The sequence below is a fragment of the Lissotriton vulgaris genome, chromosome 7, assembly GCF_964263255.1.
Source record: "Lissotriton vulgaris chromosome 7, aLisVul1.2, whole genome shotgun sequence".
Taxonomy (NCBI): Eukaryota; Metazoa; Chordata; class Amphibia; order Caudata; family Salamandridae; genus Lissotriton; species Lissotriton vulgaris.
The window spans coordinates 814,255,066-814,282,612 of NC_141695.1; the positions used below are offsets into that span (position 1 = coordinate 814,255,066).

General features: G+C 46.2%; 1 protein-coding gene across 1 annotated transcript in view; it reads left to right on the plus strand.

The window, feature by feature from the left end:
• DNAH17 (dynein axonemal heavy chain 17) overlaps positions 1-27,547 on the plus strand; it is a 15,539,113-nt gene that overhangs the window by 6,162,353 nt on the left and 9,349,213 nt on the right. Inside the window, exon 28 of the mRNA XM_086931082.1 lies at positions 8,018-8,140. Within this exon, the coding sequence (XP_086787208.1) occupies positions 8,018-8,140 (123 nt within the window). The remainder of the gene's footprint in view (positions 1-8,017; positions 8,141-27,547) is intronic.

Here is a 27,547-nt window from a genome sequence, read left to right on the forward strand (position 1 = left end):
AGCCGCTTCATAACTGTCCTCTTCGTCTTCTTACGCTTAAGACTGCTTTCCTGGTTGCCATCACCTCTGCCATGAGAGTAAGTGAGCTCCAGGCTCTTTCCTCTAAACCTTCTTTCCTTTCTGTCCATCCGGACAAGGTTGTGTTGCCCAAGGTAGTCACAGCCTTCCACATCGGGCAGTCCATCACCTTGCCCACCTTCTTTCCGCCTCTGCATCCCTCGAAAGAGGAAGAGAGGCTCCACCGTCTGGACCCAAAACGTGCGCTCTCTTACTATCTGGATCGCACACGTCAGTTCCGAGTGGATCACCAACTCTTTGTTGGTTACGTGGGCGCTAAGAAAGGACGGGCGGTGCACAAGCGGACCATCTCTCGTTGGATCGTGTTGTGCATCCATGCGTGCTACTCTTTGGCTAAAAAGGAACCTTCTGTTGGGCTGAGGGCCCACTCCACTCGGGCCACGACGACTACTACTGCCCTGGGCCGAGGAGTCCCCTTGCAGGACATTTGTCAGGCAGCTATGTGGGCCTCGCTGCACACGTTCGCAAGACACTACTGCCTGGACAGCCAAGTCTGGAGGGATGGCTTCTTTGGCCATTCCGTCCTCCAGGACTTTCTGGTGTGATTATTGGTTTGCAGTCCCACCACCGGGGTTGGTATTGCTGGAGTATCTATTCTAAGGTAAGGAATCATTCACTAACGTGTCTCTTTCAGATGCACAAGTTACTACTTGTGTAACGATATATCTGTACAAGACATTAGTTAGTGATAGATTCCTTACCGACCCACCCATCCTCCCCGTTCTGCGAACCGATATCTTGGGTTAAGGTCATCCCCTTTCAGGGCCCTAGTTTCATGGCACCAGTGTTGGTTCTATCATGGCTCTGCGTATCTGGCGCGGAAAAGCTGTGTAAGCTGTGTATAAGAATTTACGTCAGCGCGCGAGGGCGGAGTCTAAGTACTCTGGCGGCGTCATTCCAGCGCTAACGACGCTGACGACGGACGCGGAGCCGCGGACGACACCTACGCAACGCACAGGGGTATTGCTAGGCAAAAGTTTCCGGATCCAGTCTGACGCCTGGGGATATTCTAAGGTAAGGAATCTATCACTAACTAATGTCTCTTATAGATATATCGTTACACAAGTAGTAACTTGTGCGTCTGTCACCGAACAAACGAACTCCCCTTCTGTGGAAATATCCTACCCACTATAATCCCAAAACGGATTTTCAAACCTAGTAAAGAAATGAGACATACTCTCATCCTTCTTCTGTCTACAGGCCGTCAATCTATCCCAACTTACTTTCTTAGGTCGAATAAGTGTATGCATGTATGTAATATTACAACCAGGCAGAGCAAGTATCTCAGCACAGGGTTTATTTCCTGGCTTCCTATCCTGATCCCATCCCTTAATCACATCCCATGTTCCCACCACCTTGGCAACATGATCTTGAGCATGAACCTGCCGCCAAGTATCAACCGGGACAAGGAGACCAAAGAACATCTCAATATCAGCAAGAGTCATTACAGTAGAAGAGGCAGCTTCTGTCAATTCTTTATAATAGGCAGTATGTTTTTTTCTAGGATCAGGCAAAGTAGTCTTAAGGGCTAAAACCTCACTCTTTTCATGGAGTATAAACCCATTGCTCCTAGAATCGGGCAGCCACGGCCTGTCTAGTGATCGTACTGCGCTGATTCATCAATACAGGTATTTCTGGATGATAAATTGGGTGGACTTCACTCATAGGGCACTGAGTTATTTGAGTAGGACTCCTTTCATACAATCGGTCTCTATAAGCAAGTATGGGGAAATTTTACCAAACACTTTTTCTTGTGCTGTCAGTAACATAAACGTGGTCTCTAATATCAAACAATATTTGGGAGCCTCCAATTCAATGTGTGTGTGCCAAAGGTCAATCAATGTAGCAGACATATGTTGAAGGGCATGCTGCTGTCAAAAAGGTTTGAAATTACCTACAACCTGCCAAATGTCCTCAAGACTATAAACGTCATTATGAGACCACCGCATTGCCTGACCCGCTATTACCCTCTTCTCATCTTCTCCCCCTCCAGATCGTACCAACAGACCCGTCCGTTCCCTAAATCTCGCTAGATCCCTGTCTTCAAAACCACATACAGGTGTGTTAGTACCCAAAAACGATGGAGGATGAATAACCATAACAGGAGTAGAGGAGTAGTAGGTAGGACTGAAGTCAATGATTTCACCAGAGAAGATAGAACAGAGGGCACAGAAACCGGAACAGTGACATAACAGATGTCACTGTCTTCGAAGATGGGGAGGGAAGAGAAAGAGTAGGGGGAACAGTAACCAGAGCTGTGGGTGTAACAGTCGTAGAGACGGGGCAGCTGAGACAGGCGGTTGTAGCTAAGGAGGAACTACAGGATATATCCTTTACGGGGCATAAGGGGGTGAGCGGGTATCAAACAACTCTTCCACGAAAGTATCCTCTTCCTCCTTAGCCACATAAGACTTATCAATATGCAACCAGAATCTCCTATCTTCACATTCTATTCCTGTCTCCTGTTTTTCTTTATCATACGCTTCTTAGTAAGAGTCTACATCCTCCCATTCTGTGCATCTTTCTCCATCTTTAACCGCCTTTATGTGGCCTACTTCTGCCAAGTCTGAAGGGAGTCAAACATAGACTATCTTCTACGTTCCTTAAACAACTGTTCCAGGAAAACTTCAATCTAGTTTTCATCAAAAGAGCCTGTCAAAGGCCACTGCAACTCGACATTGTCTCTCGTATATTTGTGCCATAACGTACTAAACATAATAGGGCCAAGGCCACGGTTCACATACATATCAAAATTAAGGCTGCCTTCAGGAGGTGCGGGCTGAGCTTCTTCCAACCGGGCATCTGCAGAAAAACAACGACAACACAAAGTGCAAATTTAACTGCAACCAGACATTGCAATGCAAAAACAGAGTTGTTATTTTTCCTTGGCAAAGTATTTACAAACACTTTTCACCAAAAAGGTCCTTAAACCGTAAGAAACTCAAAGCACAATGATACCATATCGAGATAGAACCGAAACAGACTCACCTGATATCATAAGTACAAACAAATCAGTTCTCCACTGCTGACTCGTCAGACCAAACAAGGCTTTCGCCATTCAGGACTCCAGTTGGGAAGACCGCTGGGCAAGGCACCCTCTGGTGGGACTAAGGCCGCATCTGCGAGTAACAAAAACTCTTTGTGCAGGGATCCCTGAGCCGTCCGTCCAACCTGATGATGTCCTCATACCCCCCCCCCGTCTGTCCGCGGGAAGGGGATGGGTCAGGGTCACCACTGACCTCCTCTCAGCCTTCCATACCAAATGAAGAGTTGGTCAGACAGTGGAGAATACAAACCAATAACTGTTTATTCATATACAGTCAGAGTGGAGCCCTATCTGTGCAGTCACTAGGAGTGCTACAGAGGGAACTAAAGAGCAGAAAACATAGAGATACATTTTGCACGCTTCACAGTTGAATTTCCAGGCAGATGCAGCTGGACAGTGAAATACAAAAAAAGTTTTCAATTCTAGTATCTTGCACAACCTAGCATAGTCCAAGGTCGTTTCACCCTGGGCCCACCAACAGACAAGCGGGAGACAGCCTCTATCTACTGAGAAAGCTATGCGCGGACATGAACAGTTTACTCATTACTGAAACAGAACTTAACATTTCAGAAACAAAACTTAGCAAAGGGCATTTCCCAGAAATAAATGAGATCAGTTTTGAACAGCCTAAAATGGCGCCTGCAAGAAAATGGTGTTGCGAATGCTAACTAAAACATGACATTGCGTAAGAATGTGCGGGCCTAATCTAACACCCCCTCGTCTTCATTTATTGAGACAAGAAGACCTCATAATGCCGGCCAAGGGTGCAATAGAAAAGGTGCCTTTTCCACAGAAAGGCATGGGATTCTACTCCTGTTTTTTCCTTATTAGAAGGAAAACAGGGGAATTGAGACCCATCCTAGACCCCAGTAGGCTAAACAGGTTTTTACACAACCAATCCTGCCGCATGATCACTCTCTCTGACATCCTCCACCTGCTGAACAGCGGGGACCACATGCACTCTTTGGACCCACAAGATGTGTATATCCACATTCCCATACCTCCCAAACACCACTAATATCTCTACTTCACCATAGCTTGGACCTATTACCAGTTCAGAGAACTCCCATTTGGCTTCAAATTAGCTCCTAGCATTTTCTCGCCCCTGTAGCAGTCACTTTCAGAAAAGAAGGTCATCAGGTATTCCCCTATCCAGATGACTGGCTGCTCAAAGCCTCAACCCCACAGAAAGCTTTCAAAGTTACTAAAACTTGCCTCTCATTTTTTCACAGACTTGGTCTCACTGTAAATTATCATAAATCCTCAACTATCCCAAGTCAGAAAATAATGTTTGTAGGAGCCAACCTGGATACAAAACAAATCAAAGCCTTTCTCTTGCTGGATAAACAGCACAGGTTAAGACACTTGTCTCTAAAGATTTCCAAAAGAAAGTCTGTTTCAGTGCAGCCGTACAAGTCGTTGCTGGGCATGATCTCTTCTGCAATCAACCTGGTGCTGCTGGCATTGCTGAAGATGAGACCATTACAAGATGGGCTGCAAGAGCAATGTATCCAATCAGAAGGGTTGTTCGAGGATTTGATAAACATCACTCCAAAGATGGTGGAAACTTCATCATGGTAGCCTCAGATACCTCATCTTTCAAAAGGCTTCTGGTTTTTGGCTTTGATACCCGTCTTCGTCATCACAACAGATGCCTCTCCAGAGGGCTGGGGAAGACCTTTGCAGGACCTGTACATCCAAGTAAAATGGTCTGCACTACAAAAAACAATGTGTATCAACTGCTTGGAGCTGAAAGCGTCCCTCCTCTGTTGCAAGCTTTTCTTCAAAGAAGAGCAGAAGCTTCTGTGCTGGTACGTATGTACCATACTATGTCAACAAGCAGGGGGGTACAAGGACGCTAACCATATCTCATGAAGCTCAAGAGCTGTAGAGCTGGCTCAGAGCCCACAAGATATCTTTGAGGGCTGAGCATGTGTCAGGAGTAAACAACACCTTAGCGGACACGGTCAGCAGAACCAAAAACAGTTGCCAAAAGTTGGAGCTGGATCAATCGAAGCCAGACAAGCTATTCCCACTTTGGAGCAAACAAGCATTTGATCTCTTCGCAACAGGCAAGAACACCAAATGCCACTTCTACGCTAGTCACTAGCCGCTCCAATGGTCGTGAGGGAATGCCATTTTGATGAGATGGTCGGGATTTATGCATACGCTTTTCCCCTATTTCCTCTCATACCAAGGATTCTCAACATCATGAAAATGGAGCACTGTTGCCTCCTTCTGATCGCTCCCAAATGGCCTAGGCAACATTGGTTTACGGAGCTCCTCCTGCTGTCGAAGTCCAATACCATTCGCCTACGGAAACTCAAACACTGCTAACGAGGAACAAGGGCCAGATCCAAGAAGGAACTAGGGCCAGATCCTACACCCTGACCCAGCATCTCTCCACTTGCATGGCTCCTGAATTCTATGAGTTCCGAGACATAAATATCCCTCAGGACCAAGAGAGGGCCCTGCAGGTAAGGACGGTGGTGTGGGGGGACTCGTAGTCATCTGTAGAATCCCACACCGATCTGACCTAAATGGGCTGCTCCTGCTGAAGACTGTAGAGAGATTCTATCCAAATCAAGACCAGAAGCTTTGAACAAGAATACATACAAGCTAAAATGGAAGAAAATCTGTTCTTTGTGTCAACAATCTAACTTGCATCCATTGGAAGCGCCACTTGAGCAGATTCTGCCTTACCTCCTGTTACTAGCTACAGCAGGATTGGTACATGCATCTGCAAAGGTTCATCTTGCTGCAATCTCAAGGTACAGACATTCTTCACATTCTCTAGCTCTTTGTTCCACAAGAATAATCAAACAATTTATGAAAAGCTAGTTCAGATCTTTCTCCCCAGTACGAGACCCCAGAAAGGCGTCTCAATGTGGTTCTCTCTCAACTTATGAAACCTCCATTTGAACCCATTCACAAAGCAGACCTGTAATTTCTCTCATGTGGAAGGTCGCTTTACTGTTTGCTCTCACTACAATTAGAAGAATTAGCGAGATATAGGCTTTCACAACGCTGGAACCTTGCTTACGTTTCAATAGAGATTATGTGCTTCTCAGGACCAACCAGACATTCATCCCCAAGGTTTCATCACAATTTCATCTCAATGAGCCTATCATAATTTGTATTTTTTCCCAAATCCAATATTTCCAGCTGAAAGGTCACTCCATACATTGAACATTAAGCAATGTCTTAAATTCCCTGTGTATCCTAGTAAACAACTTTGAAAAAGTGATCCGCTGTTGGTCTCTTATGGACAATCTCATCAAGGTACTGCAATCACGAAAGCAACCATTGTAAAATGGATTTCTGATACAATTAAGTTTTGCCACTCCAAAGCTGGCAAACCACTCCCAGTGAAGGCCAAGGTGCACTTGAGGGCAGTGTCCACTTCAGCTGCTCTGTTTGCAGGTGTCTCTCTGGAGAAGATATGTTGTGCTGCGATGTGGAAAAGCACCTATACGTTCACTCAGCACTGCTGCCTGATGTAGCCGTAGGACATGTGGTGTTACGTCACCTATTTCAATAAGGTGAGCCTCTGTAAATGCATAGGTTAGAGTTGGATACTGCATGATTGTCTTATCATACATGGACTATTTACTCAATGTTATGAATATATAGATATATAGCTATGTATTAGACTGTTACCCACCATCCTCAAGGGTACTTATATTACCAATATTTTTACCTACAATAATTGCTTGCTATTCTGATTCAAGCGTGTGAATCTGTCAAAGATCCAATACTGGAGTAGAAAATGAGTTACTTAGCTGTGACTGCGGTTCTCCAGTATTGATATCTTTCATAGATTCACATGCAACCCATCCTACTCCCCTGAGAGGCTGAGTGACTCAGCCTCTGTTGGGAGGGTTCTAGAGGGTGCTGTTACCTGATGAAAATGACTGTTCATTGCCATATAGCCTATAAGAGTGATACATACTGCTTTTCTATGGTACCGTGGGACTCCCACTTCGATGATGGGGAATGATTCAAGCTTGTGAATCTGTGAAAGATACCAATACTGGAGAACTGCAATTTCAGGTAAGTTTATCATTTGTTTCTTCTTACCTCATCTTTCTTTGGGTGCTCCATTCTGCAGCACCCATAGAAAGAGGAACTTGTCTCTCAGGATTGTCTTTGTGCAGGAAGGTGTACCTTCCTGCACAAAAACAATCAGGACACTCTTGCAGGTGCAAGGGTGCCGGTGCAGGCGCTAGACAGTCAAAACAGTGCCATATCAGGGACAAGGACAGGAATGCGTGATATTCTTTCAGATACAGCATATTTCTACCCTTTCACTATAATACAGCAAGATGGCCTGCTACGCTTCGTACTTTGCCATAAATATGTCCCTACATATATTAAAGTGTATTGCTTCAGGGTACCACCATGGTGCATCCAAAATATCACATTTTCATCTAGGCAACAATTCCATAGATGCAAAAGAACAAGTGCAGTTTCTATGCACTGAAGTCCTACGCTAGGTAGTGAGTTCAAAATGTGTAAAACATTTGCAACAAATTCATAACAATGGAAAATTATCCCTAACTCTCCATACCAAGACAATACTAGATAATATAAAAATAGTATGGCTATCTCTGCTGGAGTCTTATTTGTATGTAAATATCCTTCACTTGTCTTTTACCGATCTTATCTTTAGAGTAAGAGGTCTTAAGAGTGCAGCTTGATAAAAACAGAGACGGATTGCAGAGTAAAAATCTTTTCCATGTGCTTAAGAAAGATGTATCGAACATGTGCCAAATGTAGTACTACTGTATCAAATGTCCAAATAGCCCCTTAGAGGCCAAGGTTTGTGTATTGTGAAATAATAAGTAGTATATTGCCAAATGAGTAATTGATTAGCAATTTCATTCGTCCTAGGTCAACTTTGAAATGTCTGATAATACAACGCTTGCCGATCTTCTGCAATTACAACTCCACAAATATGAAGATGAGGTTCGCAATATTGTTGACAAAGCTGTCAAGGAAACTGGAATGGAGAAGGTATGCAACAATATATCATGCAATGATTTCTACTTTTATGATTTCTTTTAATCGTTCGGCACGCTTGTTATGTGTAACTGTGATCCTTCGCCTTATCTCAGTTTCTGCTGGTTACACATGTACTCACAGCCTATTGTAACTTATATCAGACAATAAACCGATGGTGCAACTGAATGCAAAAAAAATGCAGAAAATTACTCTTGTTCTGCTTGTTCTGTCACTAGAGTTTATGGGCCTAATTTGGAACTTGGCGGGACTCCTGTCGTCCCGCCGCAGTGGAGTTTGCATGTACTCCATCAAGCTGATTAATTCCCACTCGCTGTATTTAGATGTGGTTGGCTGATCCACTGTCCACGTTGACATACTGTTTTCCGTCATGTTAACGTTTACCAGTTTTGACGCGGCGGACTCCTTCGCTGTCTAACATTACTCTGTCACCATCAGGGTGGCGGGATTGCACCGAGTAAATTTAGATTTCACAGTTGTGCTTGTGTTGTTCTAGCAGCAGATTGCCACCGGAGGGATTCCGTTGCAGGACGTGTTTAACATTGTACTATACCTGTGACTTTTGGTTGGATGCTAGCATCACACACCTGATGTGTTTTGGCTAATTCTTTTCACCTGCATACCACCCTATAAATCACACTCCATGTCAGAGCATGAGTCCCTGCCATCCCACTGCGGCACAACATTATCAAGCAGAGCTTCTGTCAGTGAAGTCAGTTTTTTTTTTTACTTTATCTGTTTCTTGTCAAGTATTACTACTATCATTTATTTTCTTGTGGGTCATAACATTTATTTCAATTTATTTTTATTTTTATAATGACAGGGAGGAGAAATTCCTGTTTTACAGAGAGAGAATTGTCAGTCATGGTGGATGCAATTATTAGAGTAGAGCCACACTTGTTTAGAGCCAAAGTACAAAATACAACCATAGCTCAGAAAAGGCAAATGTGGACCCGAATAGCTGAGTGAATGCTGTAGCCAACAATATGCACACAAAGAAGGAAATTTGAAGGAGGTGGAACGACCTGCGAGAGAGGGTGCGTTTCCTGGCCTCAAATCGTCACCTAGAGGCGCAGAGGACTGGTGGTGGTTTTTCCAGCCCCCCTTACCACTTTTTCCCTCGGAGGAGAAGGTCTTGCAGATTCTACATCCTGAAGGCTTGACAGGAATCCTAAGGGGCTAAAGGGGACACTACACAGACCAGAGGGCTCTGTTTTTTGTGTGTATGAGTATGTTCAAGATAAAATGCATTCCTAATGCCCGTACACAAACGAGGTGTTATAAGCTAGCAGCACTCACCTCCTCCCTCTCTTGAGTACTTCCATAAACTTGCACTTGATCCTCTTTACAGTGATGTTGGCCATGTCTGGTGCCGGACACTGCCCCTCTTTTCGCTCATCCTCCTGTCTCTATGGCGTTGTTGCTGCTGCTCCACCGCTCTATCATCCACCATGCTGAATACTACTATTCCAAACAATAGAAAGCCAATATTGATAAGTAATTTCCCTTATTTTCAAAAAAGTCACCTAGACCTAAACAGACGTGACCATTTAATCTTTTTTGATTCTCAGTTTTTTATTATTTTTCAAAATTAATTAATCCATAGTCCTATTTGAATGGATTATTTCACAATATTTATCATAATTTTGAAATTACAAAATACATTACACAATAAATCCCGCATACTAACACTTTACAACTAAATCAAACTACCAATTACACTTTCACAATCCAAATTACACACTATTAGCAGCAAAAACATACATTCATCCTTTCACACTAACCAAAACATTACAATTTTTTTATTCAACATTGTTAGAAATGGGATCCCTGGCTGGCCAGGGCTTGCGCCAAAGTCAGTCAGAGACCACCATTCCCAAGTCAGGGCAAGGGAGTTACACGCCAAGATAACCCCTGCTCACCCTCTAGGTAACGTGGCGCGAGCAGCAAGGCTAAACTTGGAGGCTATGTAGGTTAAGTGTTTGCGAGCGCACCCAGCAACAACACCCAAGGCCCAACCACAAAGGAAACTCCACACAAGGTTATATATAAAAATAGCCTTTGTATTATACCAAAACACATTAGATAAAAACACACACTTTACAATGTGCCAACAGGCACGGGCAGAATTTACAGGGGATATGTACAAGACAGGGCCACATGGACCACTGACAGGAATCAGCACTTTTAGAACTTAGCACTGGGTAGAATTAGCACTTAGAACGTAGAATATAAAATTACTGTAGCACAAAATATAAAAATAGAGCACACAACCAGTAACTACTGGTAAAGGTTAAGTACCACCTACGCAACCCTAACCACCTTAGGAACAGATCACGCAGGAAACCAGGACCTCACTAGCACCACCTGTACTAGCAAGAACAACCACCTAAGTATCACAATACCTGTAGAGGTATAAGCACATTACACATGATGCATCACAACACATTCAGAGGTGTAAGAAAGGAGACACATGATGCATAAACAACACATTCAGAGGTGTAAGGAAGGAAAACACAATTGTGCCACCTCACATAAGTCACCACCTGTGACTGTCCCTAGGCCCTCTGGCCTTGTTGGGGCTAGGACTCCCTGTGTCCCAAAGTCAGGGGCCTAAACGTAGCAGCTGCCCACTAAGTGCTGGGCAGCTGGTGCAACAATGAGGGGGGCAACGTGGGAGCCTTACAGGCTCTGAACAAAGGAAATGCCCCCTAGAGCCTCTCTGGGCTCTACAAACAACTGTGGCGCTTTTGAGCCTCTCGGGCTCTAAACAAAAGTGGCACTCGAGAGCCTCGGGGCTCTGCAACAAAGAAATGCCCCCAGAGCCTTTCTGGGCTCTAAAACAACTGTGGGGCCCTGGAGCACGAAACAAATGCCTGCGGGACACGTGGGAGCGGCCCGCTGCCAGCCGGGGCCGCTCCACCATCCACAATGCCCCACTCTCTTCGGAGTCCCGCTCGGGGGACTCAGGATGACAATGGCTGAGGGAAGACTCGGGGCTCCAAATTACAAATGCCCAAGAGCCTCTCGGGCTCTGAATAATACTGTGCCTCCGCCGGTGGAGTCCCGCTCGGGGGACTCGAAATTAAATAACTGTCCCCGGAGCCCTTGTGGGCTTCAATCACCACGGTGCCTCTCGCAGGCACCTGCGTACACCAGGAGCTTCCTTCCCTCGCGGCACTCACAGGCTGTCTTCTGGTGGGCACAGCGCTCTCCTCCTCCCGTGGGAGCCTCGCTCCCTGCAGCACTCCGGCGGTTGTTCCGGTGCCGTGGGCGAGGCTCCTCTCACTTCGGGGAGACCCGTGCGGGGGGAGCCGGAGTCGCGTCCTGTCTTCCTGCTGGCCTTGTCGACGCCCTCCGATCTGGGGGAAGCCCTCGCGGCCCGACCAATGGCTGCAGGGCTTGGCGATGACGTGACGGAATTGGGGCCTGCAGCTTCCCAGCGTCGGTGATTTCAACACGGGGTGACCTCCCGTGAAAATAAACAAATACGGGCAATTCTGCGGCGTGGGCAGCCGCTTAGGAGTTAAACCCTAAACACAGCTGCAAGGTCCCTGGCGAGGGGGGCACCTGCCAGGGGACTGAAAATAGCAGCAGATAACCGGGGCAATTGCCTGGTGGGCAAAGGCCTTTACAAATAAAGCGCTTCCCAAGTGCTACAAGCAAAATAAAGCGCTCTTAAGCCCTAGAAGCAAAACAAAGCGCTCCCAGGCGCCAGGGGCAAGGCAAAGCGCTCCCAAGCGCCAGGGGCAAGAACAAAGCTCCAGCAAAGTTCTGGGGGCAGGCAGGGGGGGCAAGGCTGCGCCCAGAGCCAACTCACTGGGCCTCCAGGCAGGGAGGTAATCCAAGTGGCGGTCCTCCTGGCACCCAACAGCAACAGCCCCCCTCAGCAAAAGGGATCCTGGAAGAGAACATTTTCATGGGGTCACAGCCCCTCTTTTATACACCTTTTCCCTTTGTCTTTACTCAGGGTGAGGGGAAAAACAGTCGCAGCTGGTTTGTGAGCACCCTTGATGTGCTCAGCCCCTCAATCTATTCACTGGCAGGGCTAGGATCATCAGTCGCACCACAGGGGGCGGAGCCTGCATTGTGTGGGGAAAGCCCAGCCCTATTCAGAACCCAGGTGCACTCCTCCCCAGCCATCAGCATGCTAATCACCACACTCACCACCGGGCAGACCCATCCAGACTCCTGGAGCCAGACTCACCAGCCTGCTCCAGCCAATCACGTGCCAGCACACTCACTGCACACGCACACCCATGTCTAGAAGTGGCACTTCCACACTAGACACATACACGCCGCACATATCATTGCGCAGCATTCAATCTCACGAGTCCGCGCATACCAAACTCGAGCCTGCACACCACACGCATCAGGAACTACCAGGGACACAGACATTCCCCATGCATTCCTATGGGAGGGCAGGCCAACCTTACTCCACGCACTCAGAGTGAGCACGCACTTTCCACTGGGACACAGGGAAAGTGCGCAGAAACCAAAAATCACTACCACTAAATCACATTCACAAATCAAAAAGTTTAGGGGTGAACCTGCCAGAAGGGCCAAGTCCAACAAACATGAACATATTTGTTGAAAGGATAACAAGACCTAAGGTGCATAAATTACATAATTCTTGTGAACATCAAGAAGCAATTTCAATGATTCAACACACTCAATAGGTAACAAATAGCAGGTTGACGCGTTTCGAACACCCTCAATTTGAATGGTGTTCTCCTCACGACCAACAAGCTGCAATGACATAAGCAAATCGAAAGTCTGAATTACTCTCTATATCATAATTTACACTCCTGTCTCTCTCTATCACCCCTACCAGGGGTCCCAGGCTTACCTTATTCTCTTTTGATATTTGTTTCTTTTCAAATATTGCCAAAATATTTTAAGTTGTGGAAATATATTTAATAAGGAGTAAGGAATTAGGACAGGTTTAAAGGACATAGACTGTTTACACTCCTTGTTTCAGGTCTGGGTGATCTTACTTTAGAGGAATGCTGACGTTCTACATGTAGTGAGCATCCTTTGGAAAGAATTGGGCTACAATATTTGAAAAGAAACAGCAATGGATCAATGTTTGTATATTGAATGTATATATATGTCTAAAAAGTGATGTATATATATGTTTGTTTGTTCATATATCTCAAAATGGGTTTAAAAATTACATACACCTAAATCTAATTCTGTTTCAATTTAATTGAAAAATAGATAAGAAAAATAGAACGTTGTGTGTTCGGTTTGGAGGTGGGAATTGCAACAAAAACAAATGTTAGAATTGATTCTGTTCAGATAACTAAATTGTCTCCTCCTAGGAGAAATGTATTATCTCACCTACTACTAAGAATATGTTAATCATGTCGTAGGCATCATTTGCTTTATATGTGACTTTATTTACCCAGGTGCCAAAGGTTTACCGGGTTCCCCCTTTCTTTGTGAGACCTTCTTCAGTACAGAGTCACAACATGAACATGTGCCACATCTATAGTGGCCTGTCACATGGGGCAAGCCCACATAGTCTCTCAGTGTATTTGGCTTTGGCTGGGACACTGCTGCTCGCATGATCTGATTGGCGATACTCTTGTCTTTTTTAAAAGCAAAAAGTGGTTTTAAAGCCAAGGACTTGTCAACATGTGTAATTAAATGCAAATTCTGATGGATAATTTTCTTTAGATGGTTTGAATTCGGACAGAAGGTTGACACGCATACGATCCTATCCATAGGTATCATCTCCCTTCTTTCCAAAAGTGTCTCCCGTGAGGTCCACCAGGCTCTTTTCATTGCTTTTTTCAGCAATTTTCTTGGATAGCCTCTGTCGCTTAGATTACCTATAAGGTTAGTAGCATGGAAGATATAGTCATCCTTATAGGTGCAATTTCTTTTTATCCTTAAAAATTGGCCATACGGCAAGTTGTCTTTTAAACTTTTCAGATGATTGCTTGAGAAATGCAAGGCTTTTTTCCTGTCGGTCGATTTTTTTAACAATGTTGTGACTAGTCGATTTTCTTCCACATAAACCTCCACATCCAGGAAAGGCATTTTGTTATTAGAGTGGTTTAAACTGAAATTAATGTCCGCAGATCTATTGTTAATCCACTTGTGGAATTTGAGTAGATCCTCTACAGTACTTGTCCATACCATGAAAATATCATCGATAAATCTTACCCAACTCCCAATGAATTGGGAGAAAGGATTGTTGTTGTAAACAAAATGTTCTTCGTATTTAGCCATAAAAAGAACAGCCAATTCTGGGGCAAATGGACAGCCCATGGCTACTCCCTTTTCTTGGAAATAAAAGTCGCCATTGAAATTGAAATAGTTTTTTTTTAGGGCAAAACTGGCCAACTCTATTATGAACTCAGTTGGTATTTGTGTCGGTCTTTCTCTGTCATTCAAATAAGTCTCTATCACAGCCAGGCCTTCATCCTGGGGAATTTGGGTGTACAAAGACACTACATCCAATGTTACCAAAAGGTGAGCTCCTTGAATAAATTGAACTTCCATCAGCTTATTGATAAAATCTGTAGTGTCCTGAAGGAAGGACAGGACAGCTGGCATAAAGGGTTTTAGAAAATAATTGACAAATTTGGAAACTGGCTCAAGCAGGGGCTCGCAGCCGGAAACAATTGGTCTTCCGGGGGTGAGGTCTCATTTTTATGTACCTTAGGTAGTACGTGGAAAAGCGGGATCCTGGGGTGTTTATTCGGCAGATATTCATATTCTTTATTGCCCAGGAATCCCTGATCAAATCCCTCCTGTAGGATTTCAAAAAGGGCTCCCTGAAGATCCTGGGTTGGATCTTTGCTAATTTTTCTGTAGCATTGTACATCCTCTAGCTGTCACATAACTTCTAGTGTGTAGTCCATTGTATCCCGTACTGCTATTGATCCCCCCTTATCTGCCTGCTTTATTGTTATGGATTGGTCGTTCTTCAAATTCAAGGGAGCATCTTTTTCTAAATTAGATGTATTGTGTTTAACAAATTTCGTTTTCTTTTCCATTTCTCTGATTGCTGATAGGATCGTTCTTTCGAACTTCAATACTTCCTTTGCAATCTTTGTTGGAGGTGGGCAGAATGACGATTTTTTTCCTGAGGCCAGTAACTTCCATGGTTGGGACAAAAGAATTCTCTATGAAAAAAGATTTTAACTGTATTTTCCTACAGAATTCAATAGCTTCTGTTGTCATTCTAACAAAATCTGTCCTTTTGTAGACACAAAGGATAGTCCTTTTTCTAGGATTGTTAGTTCATTTGTAGTCATAATCTTTTTAGATAGATTGAAAATGGGAGAAACTTTTAGTTTTTGTAATTTTGTCGCCTCGTCGACATCTCCCATGGTTGATCATTGAACCTTGGTTTTCCACGGGCTTTCTGCTGGCCTCTTCCTAAAAAAGGGGTTAGTTGTTGTTGATAAGTCCCTCTTCTATTTTGATTTTTACGTCCCTCGTTGTTATCTACCACTGGAGGAGGATGATGTTTCTGAGAATGTTAGAAAATAGTTTTTTGATCTTCCTTAATACTACTGTAAGTATCTCCGTGACTCAACTCTTTGGTGGTATGGATACACTTTATCCAAACTGAAGATTTTTTTATCCTTTTCAAATTTGTAGGTTTTTTGGTTGACTGTATAATCTTTGAATTCCAAGATTTCCTTATCAACCTTGTCCACTAGTGCTTTGGAGTCCAGAATCGATTGATTTCCTCTCATTTCTGATTCAAGGGTCTCAATTTCCTCAAGTTGTTGTTTAGAAATTCTGAGTGCTGTTTACACAGTTAGGACCATGAGGTCTCTACTGTATTTTGTCTCAATGAAACTGTAGCCCTTTTTGTACACCAGGTCTTCAGTAAAGATTACCGGCACATTTCGGGTTTGAAGACCACCTGGGATTGTCCCAGCTTTTAGATGTTGAACTAGAAAATGACCATGCAGATCAGTTCTGATTTGTTTTTTCTTTAATCTCAAGAGCTTATATGATTCGTTTTGGTTTTTGGCTATTCAGCCACCAAAATGGTGACTGTCCCAGTTTTACTCACAGCTCCAGCTTACATTTGCCTCGCTTGGGAGGCGTCAACGTCACTTACAAATTGATTGACAACCACATTGTGTGACATAGGCACCAGTCATTAGAGAGTATTCGCATTGGAGAGAGGAGAGGCTCTTTAACCACTAATATGCCTTCTCCTTAATGGAAATCTGCCCACCGGTTTGCTGTAGTGAGCAGGGCGGGCTTGTAAACTCTGCTCCACAGGTGAATGAGGGAGTTTTTCCAACTCCAGGCGCCAAGCGAGCACGAGTGCCAAAAACTCAGAGAACTCCATCTGCAGAGCAGAGTTTGCCGCCTGCCTCTACACTAAACCTAAATGTCCTTTTTGCTCTTCATTTAGCAGTTGCGAATGTGTTTTGCCCCTTTCGTAAACATAGAAACCTATATATTTTTGTATTGTTTTTTTTTGGCTCTTGTTTGTGTGTGTGAATGTTGTTTGTTGTGTTTAAGATTACAGGTTTCAATCTCCATTACATTTCACATGATATAATGGTGCTTGTAAGTGTTTTTACACCAAATAACATATGTCATATATGAGTTTTATGTCATAAATGTCTGTTCTTTTTTACTGCATATTTTCATGAGGTGTGTTTAACTTACAATTTAGCAAGTGTTAATGCTTAATTGAAATGACTGCAACTACCATGTTGCCTCATTTTTGTTCTGTGAAAATATTATTGAAATGTTATCTTGCTCATTCTCTCTTTTCTTTCATAATTTTCACATATGTGAAAGTGTTATGTATTTATCAATCTATATTTCTTGCTATGTTTTGAAATGTTTTTCTTTCATTTTGTATGTTGTCATACACATTTTAAAACTTTTATGCTCAATATAAGTGTTTTTCTTATAATTTGTACTCTGCAATGTGTATATATAATGACTATTGCAATATAGCCTTCTAAGTGGTGTAATTGTCAGATTTTTAGCCTGCTAGGCCTTGGAATGGTTTCTGTCACAGTTCTCCTCTCTACTGTGTCTTGTTGAATGTTTGGTATATTGTATGTATACTTTCTAATTATTTATTTCATTCAGGACATCTTTTTACCTGCTTTTCTGAAGTAGTTTTGCGTGTAATTTAAAATGGTTGTGTAATATTATAATAAGACTGAAAGGTACAATCAGTATCTTAATTTTCCATTTACTGTTTGGTTGCTACATTTTTTAGCTTCAAACTCATTTGATGTATAGTTCAGACATTTACAATATTTTTTGCATAATCCACAATGGGTCCAATACCCAGAATGCATGAACAACAATCTGCCACTGAGGATACCTCCACTCCAGACCAGGAACACGCCTCCAGTGCAAACTCCATTCCTGCAAATCCCTATGATGAGGAGCAGCCTGGTCCATCTGGTCTGCCTGAGCAGCCCACTCCAGTGAGTCTTGTCCTGCCCAAACTTACACCTCTCAACCCAGCTGTTACCACACCTAAGCCTATGGATACCTTCACGTCCTGTGTCCAAACAAACAACACCCTAATCTTATGATCCCCAGTCCTGGCTGCTGTTGATCCACCTCCACCTCCCCAAAGCAGTTAGGACCCAGTGGGATGGCGCACACTGGTTCAAGGGCACAGGGTAATGGGGATAGAGGTTGTGGGAGGAAAGCTGTGGGCCAGCAAAATAAGGCCACTGGATTCATAGTCACCTAGGCCACCATAGACCAAGCCTTGGGATTCCTCAATCAATGCCAAGACATGATGGGCCAGGCCCTTACAGAGTTCCGGGAGAAGAATCAGTTGCAGAGGGAGTACAATGTTCAGATGGAAAACCTTAACTCCAATTTGGGCTCCCTGATTTGGGTGCTGCAGGATTGTTTTACCCATTTGTAAAGGCTTTTTCCAGAAACACCTTCCCTTTTCTGCGGTCCAACAACATCTGGGCTGACCACATCTACCCCAGCCACCGAAAGGGAGACCCTGCCACAAAAGAAAACACCTGCATCCACCTAACTCCCTTCAACTGTGGATCCACCAGTCACCCTCAGGATGGGATGTTTATCCATACTAGCAGGAGAGGATGACAAGACCTTTACCACCACCAGCAAGAGACGCAGAAGCTGATTTTCTCCAATGTGTGACTAGCATTCACTCTGTGGACTATTTTCTGGACACATTTACTTTTCTGATGCCAGTTGTATTTTTTACATTGGATTTCAAACAATTTTGGCTCTTCAACAATATTTTCATTAACCATGATTAATTATTACATTTTTTTGTTTGCTTTTTTTCTTTTCATCTTGTTTTATTTTGTGGGGTTTTGTTGAATAAATTCAAAAATAACAAAGCCAAAGACGGGTGTTGTATTTCTTTCCTCAATTTGTTAATTTTTTTTACATCCATCATATATTTTATGAAGTTAAATGTGAAAATATTGTTTATCCCCTTCCATGCGGTGCTAATTCCCCCGCGTTGTGGGGCGGGGCGGGAGGGGTGCCGCGCGCTGTGCCGCTGTGCTAGTGATGAGCTCAGCTTGTCAAGCTGCACAGTGGAGCTGTGCTTATGACAAGCTGAGCTTGTCATGACTCTGCCCACTCAATGGGGAATTAGCCCAGCCTGGGCGTTCCACGGCTGTTATGACAAGCTGATCTCGTCATGAGCACAGCTCCACTGTGCCTCATGACGAACTGTGCTCGTCATGAGCGTCGAAGGGGCTATACAGAAATAAATTCCATGAAGGTAATGGGTTTCACTTTTTTTTTCAAGGTAACAAAAAACACAGATCAAAAACTAGTATATGATTTAATTGGAATAAGGAAAAGTTTCTCATATTTTCCTAATACATTATAACCCAACCTTAGTACAAAAAAACAAAATGCCATATTCTGTTTAACAGTTCCAGACCTTGCTACCATGGAAGAAAAGAACATAATCAAAATATTGAGAATACATTAGACCCAGATTGAGTTCGCCTGGCCGCTCAATGAGGAACTCTATGAAGCGGCAAAACAATCCCACCGTTCTATGTGGATTTCTGCGAGCAGGCGGTGTTCCTTGTCCCACCTGTTTATATGATGTTTCCGCTGTATGTCAATGCGAAGTGCATTTTCAGACGGAAATATCACAAAAACTGCACCAAGTGGTGCGGATAGGCGCAGCCCTCTTGTTTCTCACTCTTTTTATGGTGCTGGGGCCAGCCTTTTCATCCTTCCTCAAGCTCTGTAAATCTTGTCTTCTAAAAAAAAAATCTCATCTTTTTTATTTATTATCTTACCCTTTGTCTTTCTGAGTGTGTATTTTTGTTTATTTAATTTTTTTGGTGTTTTGTACTTCATTTTTTCATTTTACTTCCTTCCTAATTTTTACTTTTCTTCCTTCTTATCCCTGTTTCTGTATTTTCTGCATCCCTAGTGCCATGGCAGATAAGGGTGCACCAAAAAGCCCGCGCAAGCAGCCACCTTGCGGAAGGCGGTGCCAAGAAGGGCTGCAGCCTGTGCTTTGTTTTCTGAGGTGGAGGTTACGGCAATGGTGTTTTACATCTACATCCCCTCCAACCTGGCAGCAGGGAGTAGGCCTGGGTCCGGTTTCGGACTCCTCGAGCGCCACCAGTACTGGGAGAGGGGGCGTTGTGCAGGGTATTGCTGCTCTGCGTTCCAGCGCACCCATAATCAGCTGACAAACCGGTGGTCCAACATCCTGGACAGAGAGCAGAACCTGCTGGACCTGCTAGGGGTTGAGGTCGCGGGGCGCGGTGAGTAGTTATTTATTAATATTATCAATACTTGTGTGCTAATATTTTTTTCCCAAATAGCAAGCATTCTGCTCACATGCAGATAAGTTAAGTTTACAAATATTATTTGATTGTTATTCTAGATGGGTGCTTGGCACTTTCTAATGGTACTTGTTGGTACTGCTTGGGCGGATTATGTAAGAAGCAATGCAGAGACTCCTTTGTCTTTTCACGAAGATAGTGGTAATCTGAAAGAAACACGTTAGTTAAATCCCTTACCTTAGAATAACCCCCAGGCTTCAGACTGGATCTAAACCCCAGGCGTCAGACTGGATCCCGAATGTTTTCGTCAGCAGTACCCCTGCGCGACAGTAGGCATTGTCTGCGGCTCTGTGACCGTTTTCGGCATCATGATCACCGGGATGACGTTGATGGAGTACTCAGACGCCGCCCTCGTGTGCTGATGTCAGTTCTTCTTTTTTCCGCGCCAGCAAGTGAAGATCCGGGAATAGTGTACCCTTAGTCATTTTTTGACTAACTTTTTGACTTTTTTGGTCTATCTTTTTCGAGTCGACATCGATTCCTGGTGCTGGTAGGGATGCCCGGTTTCAAGCCGTGTGACGCCTGTCACCGACTGATGTCGGTTACCGACCCCCACCGCCGGTGTCTCTACTGTCTAGGGGCCGACCACAATGGCAAGTTATGCCCCGACTGACGGGCCCTGACGTCGAAGACTAGGCAGGAGAATTCCCGTAGGCTGCTCGAGATACGGCAGTCGGCTCCGCGCCGCTCGAGGTCCAGGTTGAGGAGGAGGCTGAGGGACTGGTCGCGGAGCCAGAGTCATCACCTTTCGTCGGGATCAAAGTCCTCGTACTCCGGTAAGTCGAGGCATGAGAAGAAGAAGTCAAAGAAACACCATTGTTCTTCGGCCTCCCCTCGAAAGTCGCGCGACTCGGCTAAGGGCTCAGTTGGCGCCGCTCGCGCGGCTTCAATGTAGCCCGCGCAGTCTCATCCAGCCCTACACCCTCCAGTCCCTGGGCTCAGTGCGACTTAGGAGCAGATTCGAGACTCCCTCGCGGCCATGAGGTTTCTCTTTTCGTCGTCGGGGCCCAGCGGGTCTGAATGAGGGTCCTAGCCCTGTGTTGCAGGCGGCTTCGGTCCAGGCGCCGCAGGACCTCATGGGATCCAGGCCTGGATCCCAGTCGACACCGGTTGACCTCACGCCTTCTACGCTGACGCCGACCCCCACTGAGCTACCTCCGGCGCCGTCCTTGGGCAACGCCAGCTCCGGTTTCAGCCCCGGCCAGGCGTCAGACTGGTGAATTATTCACCTATGCCCCGGCTCCGTCATTTCTGCCTGTTTACCAGTACAGGGATGAAGGGGAAGACTGGGAGGGGTCTGAGGACCCTCTGGCACAGCAGTGCCAGTTAAGTCAGGACTGGGCAGATGAGCTAGGGGAGGCCAGTGGTCTTGACACTTCACCTGACACTGGCTTTCTCTCTCCTCCTTCCGTGGCTATGGAGGAGGGAGCTACTTATGCTGTGGTGCTGCGCAAGGCAGCCAAGGCCTTGGGCCTTGAGCTCCCTGCAGCAGCCGTGAGGACTAACCTCCTCACCGAGGTGCTTTAACTGTCATTAAGCTCTTTGGAGCCTCTGCTGTAGTTCAATGAGGCCCTCACTGACGTTCTGATGGGCACTTGGTCGAAGCCCACCACAGTCCCTCATGTGGATTGGAACGTGGCCCGGAACCACTGCCCTGCTCCGGGCAACCTCTGCTTTCTGTCCACCCACCCCACCCATGAGACTCTGGTTATCCGGGCCTCCACGTGCCCGACCGCCTTCCCGACCTCACCACCGGACCGGGAATCCAAAAGGCTGCAACAGTTTGGCAAGAAACTGTTTTCCTCCCTTAGTCTAGGGTTGCAAAGTATTAATACTGCATGCCTTTTGGACCGTTACACCCACTCTCTGTGGGATATGGTTGCGGACATGCTGCACCAGTGTCCGGAGGAGGCCAGGGCATGGCTTGCCCATGCTCTTGCTGAGGAGTGGGATGCAGCACGGTATTCCATCCAATGTGGACTTGACTCCACGGACTCGCTGGGTAGAGCGATGGTAACGACGCCTGGCTGAGATCCACGAACTTCTCAGGCGATGTCCTAAGCACTCTAATGGGCATGCCTTTTGAGGGCTGTCACCTCTTTGGCAACAAAGCGGATAGTGCGCTGGAGCGCTTTAAGGACTCCAGAGCAAAGCCAAGTCCTTGGGCCTGTCGGCCCAGCGCCAACAAATTTCAGCTTTTTGCTCCTTTCGTGGCCACGAAAGGGGCAACCCTGCACGTTCGTCCAGCCTCAGGCCGCAGAACCAACGCGTGCATTCCGCCGTGGCGGAGCAGTGGGACAGAGAGCTTGTCAGTCCACATCTGCTCCCGCAGCATCTGCCTCAAAGCCTTCCTAGTCCAAGATTTCAGGCCCATTCCACGCCAATGGGATGCAGAGTTCGCCATCACCTGCTCCACTAGCGTACCATCACTTCGGACAGGTGGGTGCTGCAAATCGCTCAAAGGGGCTACTCCCTCCCCTTTGGGGAGACCTCCTCTAGCCATGCCACCGCAGTACCACTGCATGTCGGAGGATCACATGCAACATCTATGGGAGGAAGTTACGGCCTCTTGGCCAAGGGGGCCATCAACGCGTTCCTGGCCCAGAAGTGGGATGGGGTTGTTACTCCCTGTAGGAGAGTAGGGTCTGCAATCCTATGATCACCCAGATTTTTTGCTTTTGTTTCACTGGTTTACGACTTTCTCTGGCTGTGGGCCTGCCAATCAGACCCACAGCCTGGCTGTTCTCTTTCTGAATTACCTCATGTACCCTAGGTGCATCTACCAATTGGTACTGGGCCACCTTATCAGACCCTGTAACTCAGGGCATAGGTGTACCCAGGGCTACCAGGGGCTGCAGCACGTATTGTGCCACCCCTGGCTGGCCTCCTAAATTTGACACAACTGGCTGCATGACAGCTGGGGCAAAGTCGTGTAATCACCCTTTGCTGTAGGTGTAGTATACCTATACCTAACCCTAAAATGGACACACAGATTCCTATCAGTCACTCCTATGGCAGGCCTTGACAATCCTGAAGGCAGAGTGCTTGGAATCGTGTGAGATGGTGCTCTGGCATGAGCTGAGCCTGTCTGCAGCTTGCGGAATCAAGTCCTAATAGCTGCTCCATGATATCGCATACCATATACTCTTAAGTGCATTATAATCCTCGCGGTTAAATGCTATCTTTGGTATTGCTTTATCAAAACATGTCGAGTAAGGTGTCATACGAATTGGAATACTAACCCCTCGCCAATTCTGGCGACGGGGTTAGCATTCCACCCTTCTAGAGGGACACGACATGTATGTAACTGTGAACCCCGGTTAAAGTTAACTGAAGCCTCAGCTCCACAAAATGGATGCTGCCACCACAGACACGAGTCTGACCCCCTACAGCTGGGAGTCCTCCCAGCGAGGGGAGCCTGGACAAAGGGTTTCCTGTCAGGGGCGGTGCTAGCACCGTCCCAGACATGGTTTTGTGTATCCTGGGTAGGCAGGGCTTTACAGGAAGGTGACTGCTGAGTGGCACCCCGGTGCTCACTACGCATAGGCCGGTCTGAACCAGTTCCAGGGGCACACCAGCCCCTGGCCTGGGGAAGTCCGGCATGGCTGAGGGGTGTAACCACCCCCCACCTAGTCCCACCCATAGGCAGGACCTAGTCACCGGGTCAGCCCCCTTTTTTAGTATAAAGATGGGAGCGGGGCCCCTGTTAAAATTAGATCATCTTTGGAATCAAGATACCACTTTCTTCGAAAGGACTTCACGATTTCTTCTTCAAGATTCTCCCTTGTGGCTAAGGAGTAGTCACCCTGCATCCGCAGGCACCATCCTAAAGAACACTGCGGTCTGCTGCAAGTCCTTCATCACGAATCCGACGACCCAGCTCGACGAGACCCGGCTTCCCTGGCACCTCTGACCTCTACTCACCTCTACAGCCCAGCTGAGAACCGTGAGTGCGACGAGACCTCAAGGGACCGACGATCGCCAAGACTGCACGACATCTTTACTGCAAGCCCACCGTGTCCTCCACTGGTGAGTGCTTTGGGGTCCGAGAAGCCCCGACCCTGCGCAGCTCCAGCACCCAAGATCAGCCCCCCTGCATCTCCACGATCTGCGTGGGGCCCTTCTGCTGTTTGCTGTGCACCGCGTTGTTTGGCTACTAGCCGGCTGGCTTGTGGCCCTCTGAACGACGCCCAACGACTTCACGACTGCTGGTCTGGTTGCTCCAGGCTGGCCTTTGCTTCCTTCTTCAAGAGAAGCACCCCGGACCCTCCTGGTCCACTCCAGACGCCATTTTAGGTCCACCGCGTGGGCTTGAATTTGCCAAGGCTTTGTTGCCCAATCCTGGGTCCAGCGACGCCGACAGCTTCTATCTTCGTGGGACAGCTCGATCCTCCATCCTGGTCGCCGACAACGCCTCCTGGTCCGTGAGATCTTCGAGTCAAGCGTCACCCACTCACCTAGTCGAGGTGGCTACCATCCGGTGCCCTCCTGGTGCCCACTGACTACTGGCTAGTAGTCTCGAACTTGGTCCCCTCTGCTTTCAGGTGTCATCTATCTTCAAGATCCAGGCTTGGATCCGACTGAACTTTCTTCACTGGTCACCGGCCAGCATCTTTTCTTCCGGCTCCTGGTCCGTCTACGAGGATTCCCGACGTCTTTTCAGACCTATGCAGCTGCAGCCCCTGGGCTAGGTAACTTCGGCATTTCGGTGCCCCAGCATAGCCTCACTATCCAAGGGTCAGAATCTACTTTCGTTTTCTCCCTACCAGGTCGGGTTCGCCCGAGAACACTAACTTTCTAATTCCTAGCTACCATAGACTTTTGTCCCGCATCTCGCGTGAGAGTGCACACACTGCACCCGAGTCCCCTAGGCCTCCTAGAAGTAATCTAACGATTCCCTAGTCAAGTCCTAGCGATTCCAAAAGCTATTAGTACTGTACTTACCTGCTAGGAATTTCGCATTCCACTTTCAGAGTATATGGTTTTCCGTGCCCCTCGGGCATTTGTATATACTGTGCTAACTTAAGTATTTTTGTAAGAGTTTTGGTTTGTGCTTAGTACCCTGTCCTCATAAAGAGTACAGGGCTGTTGTGATCTTTAAATAAATAACTGTTTATTTTCATAACACTTGTGTGGTGTCCTTTCACTTGGTATTCAAGGGGTATATGTGTGGTAAACAGCTGGCTTAACGCGCCCTCTCGAGTCTTTAGCCTTAGACTGCTCGTATCCACGCTACTAGGATAGCTGGTCTATAAGGTTGACTTACAACCAATCATCAATAAGGGTTGCTGGACTGATACATAGTGTTCACTAGAATAGTGAGCACTGCATATCAGGCCACCTTCTCACATTGGTGAGCAGCGGTTGGGATTTGAGCTTGCTGTTGTTTTACCACACGTATCCTAAGAATATCTTGTTGAAAGATCACATAAGTACTGTTAGGTACATATAACTAAAGCTTAGAATACTCTGAGTTCTACTGAACCAGCTGTTGTAGCTCCTCAAGGCTTAGCACACCTTGGCTGCAACTCTTAGCAAGGGATCAGTAGGTAAACACATAGTGTAGGTAGGTGCATCACTTACACCACACTAGAAACAGTATGTCGGACAAAGGAGGAAACACTGAGGTTCCCCTTGTGTCAGTTGACCCTCCACAGGTCATCCCTTCAAGATATACTGCGCTTAGCTTCCATGAGTTACGACAAGTGTGTACCTCTAGGAAGATTAAGCAGGGGTCTAACCCCACAACTGCCTTTCTGATTGGTCTCTTAGAGACTCATGATGCAAGGAGGGCTGGTAACCCAGACCCTTCTAATTCAGATGGCAACATGCCCTCCTTACAGGGTCCCTTTGATGCCCAGGACCATCCTCTTCAGGAAGCAGATGATGCTGATGATGAGGATGATGATTTGGTATCAGGGGATGAGGCAGAAAAGGAACAGGTAGAAGTCAGCAGACTAACCAGGTCCAACTTAAGCAGACATGAGATGGGCACTAGGGGACCCTTGGGGCCACTCTCAGGTCAGCTTAACATTGGGAATGGACGAGATAGATCTCTATCAAGAGGCTCTATCAGATCCCTTCATACCAATGGCTCTCAACGTTCCTCTCAAAGGGGAATGACATCTCCCCAGAGGAGAATGTATGAAGCTAAGGAAAAGGCAGCCAATCTGAGGATTGAAAGGGAAGAACTTGCCCTGGCCAAAGAGAGGCTTGCCTTTGCTAGAGAGCAACAATTGAGTGGGACAGTCCCCACTGGTGGCAGCATTGTACCTAGCAATAGGGAAAGGAGTTTTGATACAAAACACCTTGGTAAGATAGTGCCCCCCTTTAAACAAGGGGATGACATCCACAAATGGATTACTGCTTTGGAGAGGGCCTGCACTGTGCAAGGCGTTCCCCCAAGTCAGTGGGCAGCTATCTTGTGGCTCTCCTTTGAGGGTAAAGGAAGAGACAAGCTCCTCACCACAAGGGTGGAGGATGCTAATGATTACCAAGTCTTGAAAAATGCACTGGTTGATGGGTTTGGCCTAACCACTGAGCAGTACAGGGTGCTGTTCAGGGATACCCAGAAAACTCAGTCTCAAGATTGGGCTGACTTTGTAGATTGTGCCACTAAGGCTTTTGAAGGCTGGTTGCTGGGCAGTAAGGTTACTGATTATAAAGGATTGTACAATTTGATGATGAGAGAGCAAATTTTAAACAATTGTCAGAACCAGTTGTTGCATCAGCATCTTGTTGACTCAGATCTGACCTCTCCCCAAGAATTGGGAAAGAAGGCAGACAGATGGGTTAGAACAAGAGTTAAACAGAACCAGGGCCAGAATCAAGGTGGTCAGAAGAAAGCAGACCAGAAGGGTAAGGATTCGAAAGGGGAACAAAATGACCAGAAGTCTTCGACAGGTCCCCAACAACCCAAAGAGGGTGGGGGTCAGGCTCCCCAAAAGAAGAAAGAAGGCCAGTCTAAAAGGTGGTGCCAATACTGCAAAAGTAAAACTCACTGGTTTAGTGAGTGCACCAAGAAAGGAGGAGGGCAGACTCCTGCCACTGCAGCCCCTAAGGCACCTGTGCCCCCTAGTACAGCCAGCAGTGGTAGTGCACCTCCCAAGGGTTTAGTAGGGTTAACCCTGGGTTCTGAGGGGAGTGACAACTTAGTTGGCACCCTCACTCAGGCTGTCCTTGTCAGTACAGGGGATATGGATATGTCCCCTGACATAAGTCCCAATACTTTGGGCAAATACAGACAGACACCTTTTATTAATGGAAAAATGGCTCAGGCCTATAGGGACACTTGTGCCAGTGTCACAATGGTGACACCTAGCTTTGTGGACCCTGGACAGATCATGCCAGGTACAGAATTCCTGGTGACCAATGCAAGCAATGTCACTACCAATCATAGTATGGCAATTGTAGCTTTCTCCTGGGGAGGGGTAACTGGCCAAAAGAAGGTTGTAGTTAGTTCAGACCTCCCAGTGGATTGTTTGTTGGGCAATGATTTGGAGTCATCACAATGGTCAGAAGTGGAGCAGAGGACTCATCTGGAAATGTTAGGTTTGCCAGCACATGTGTT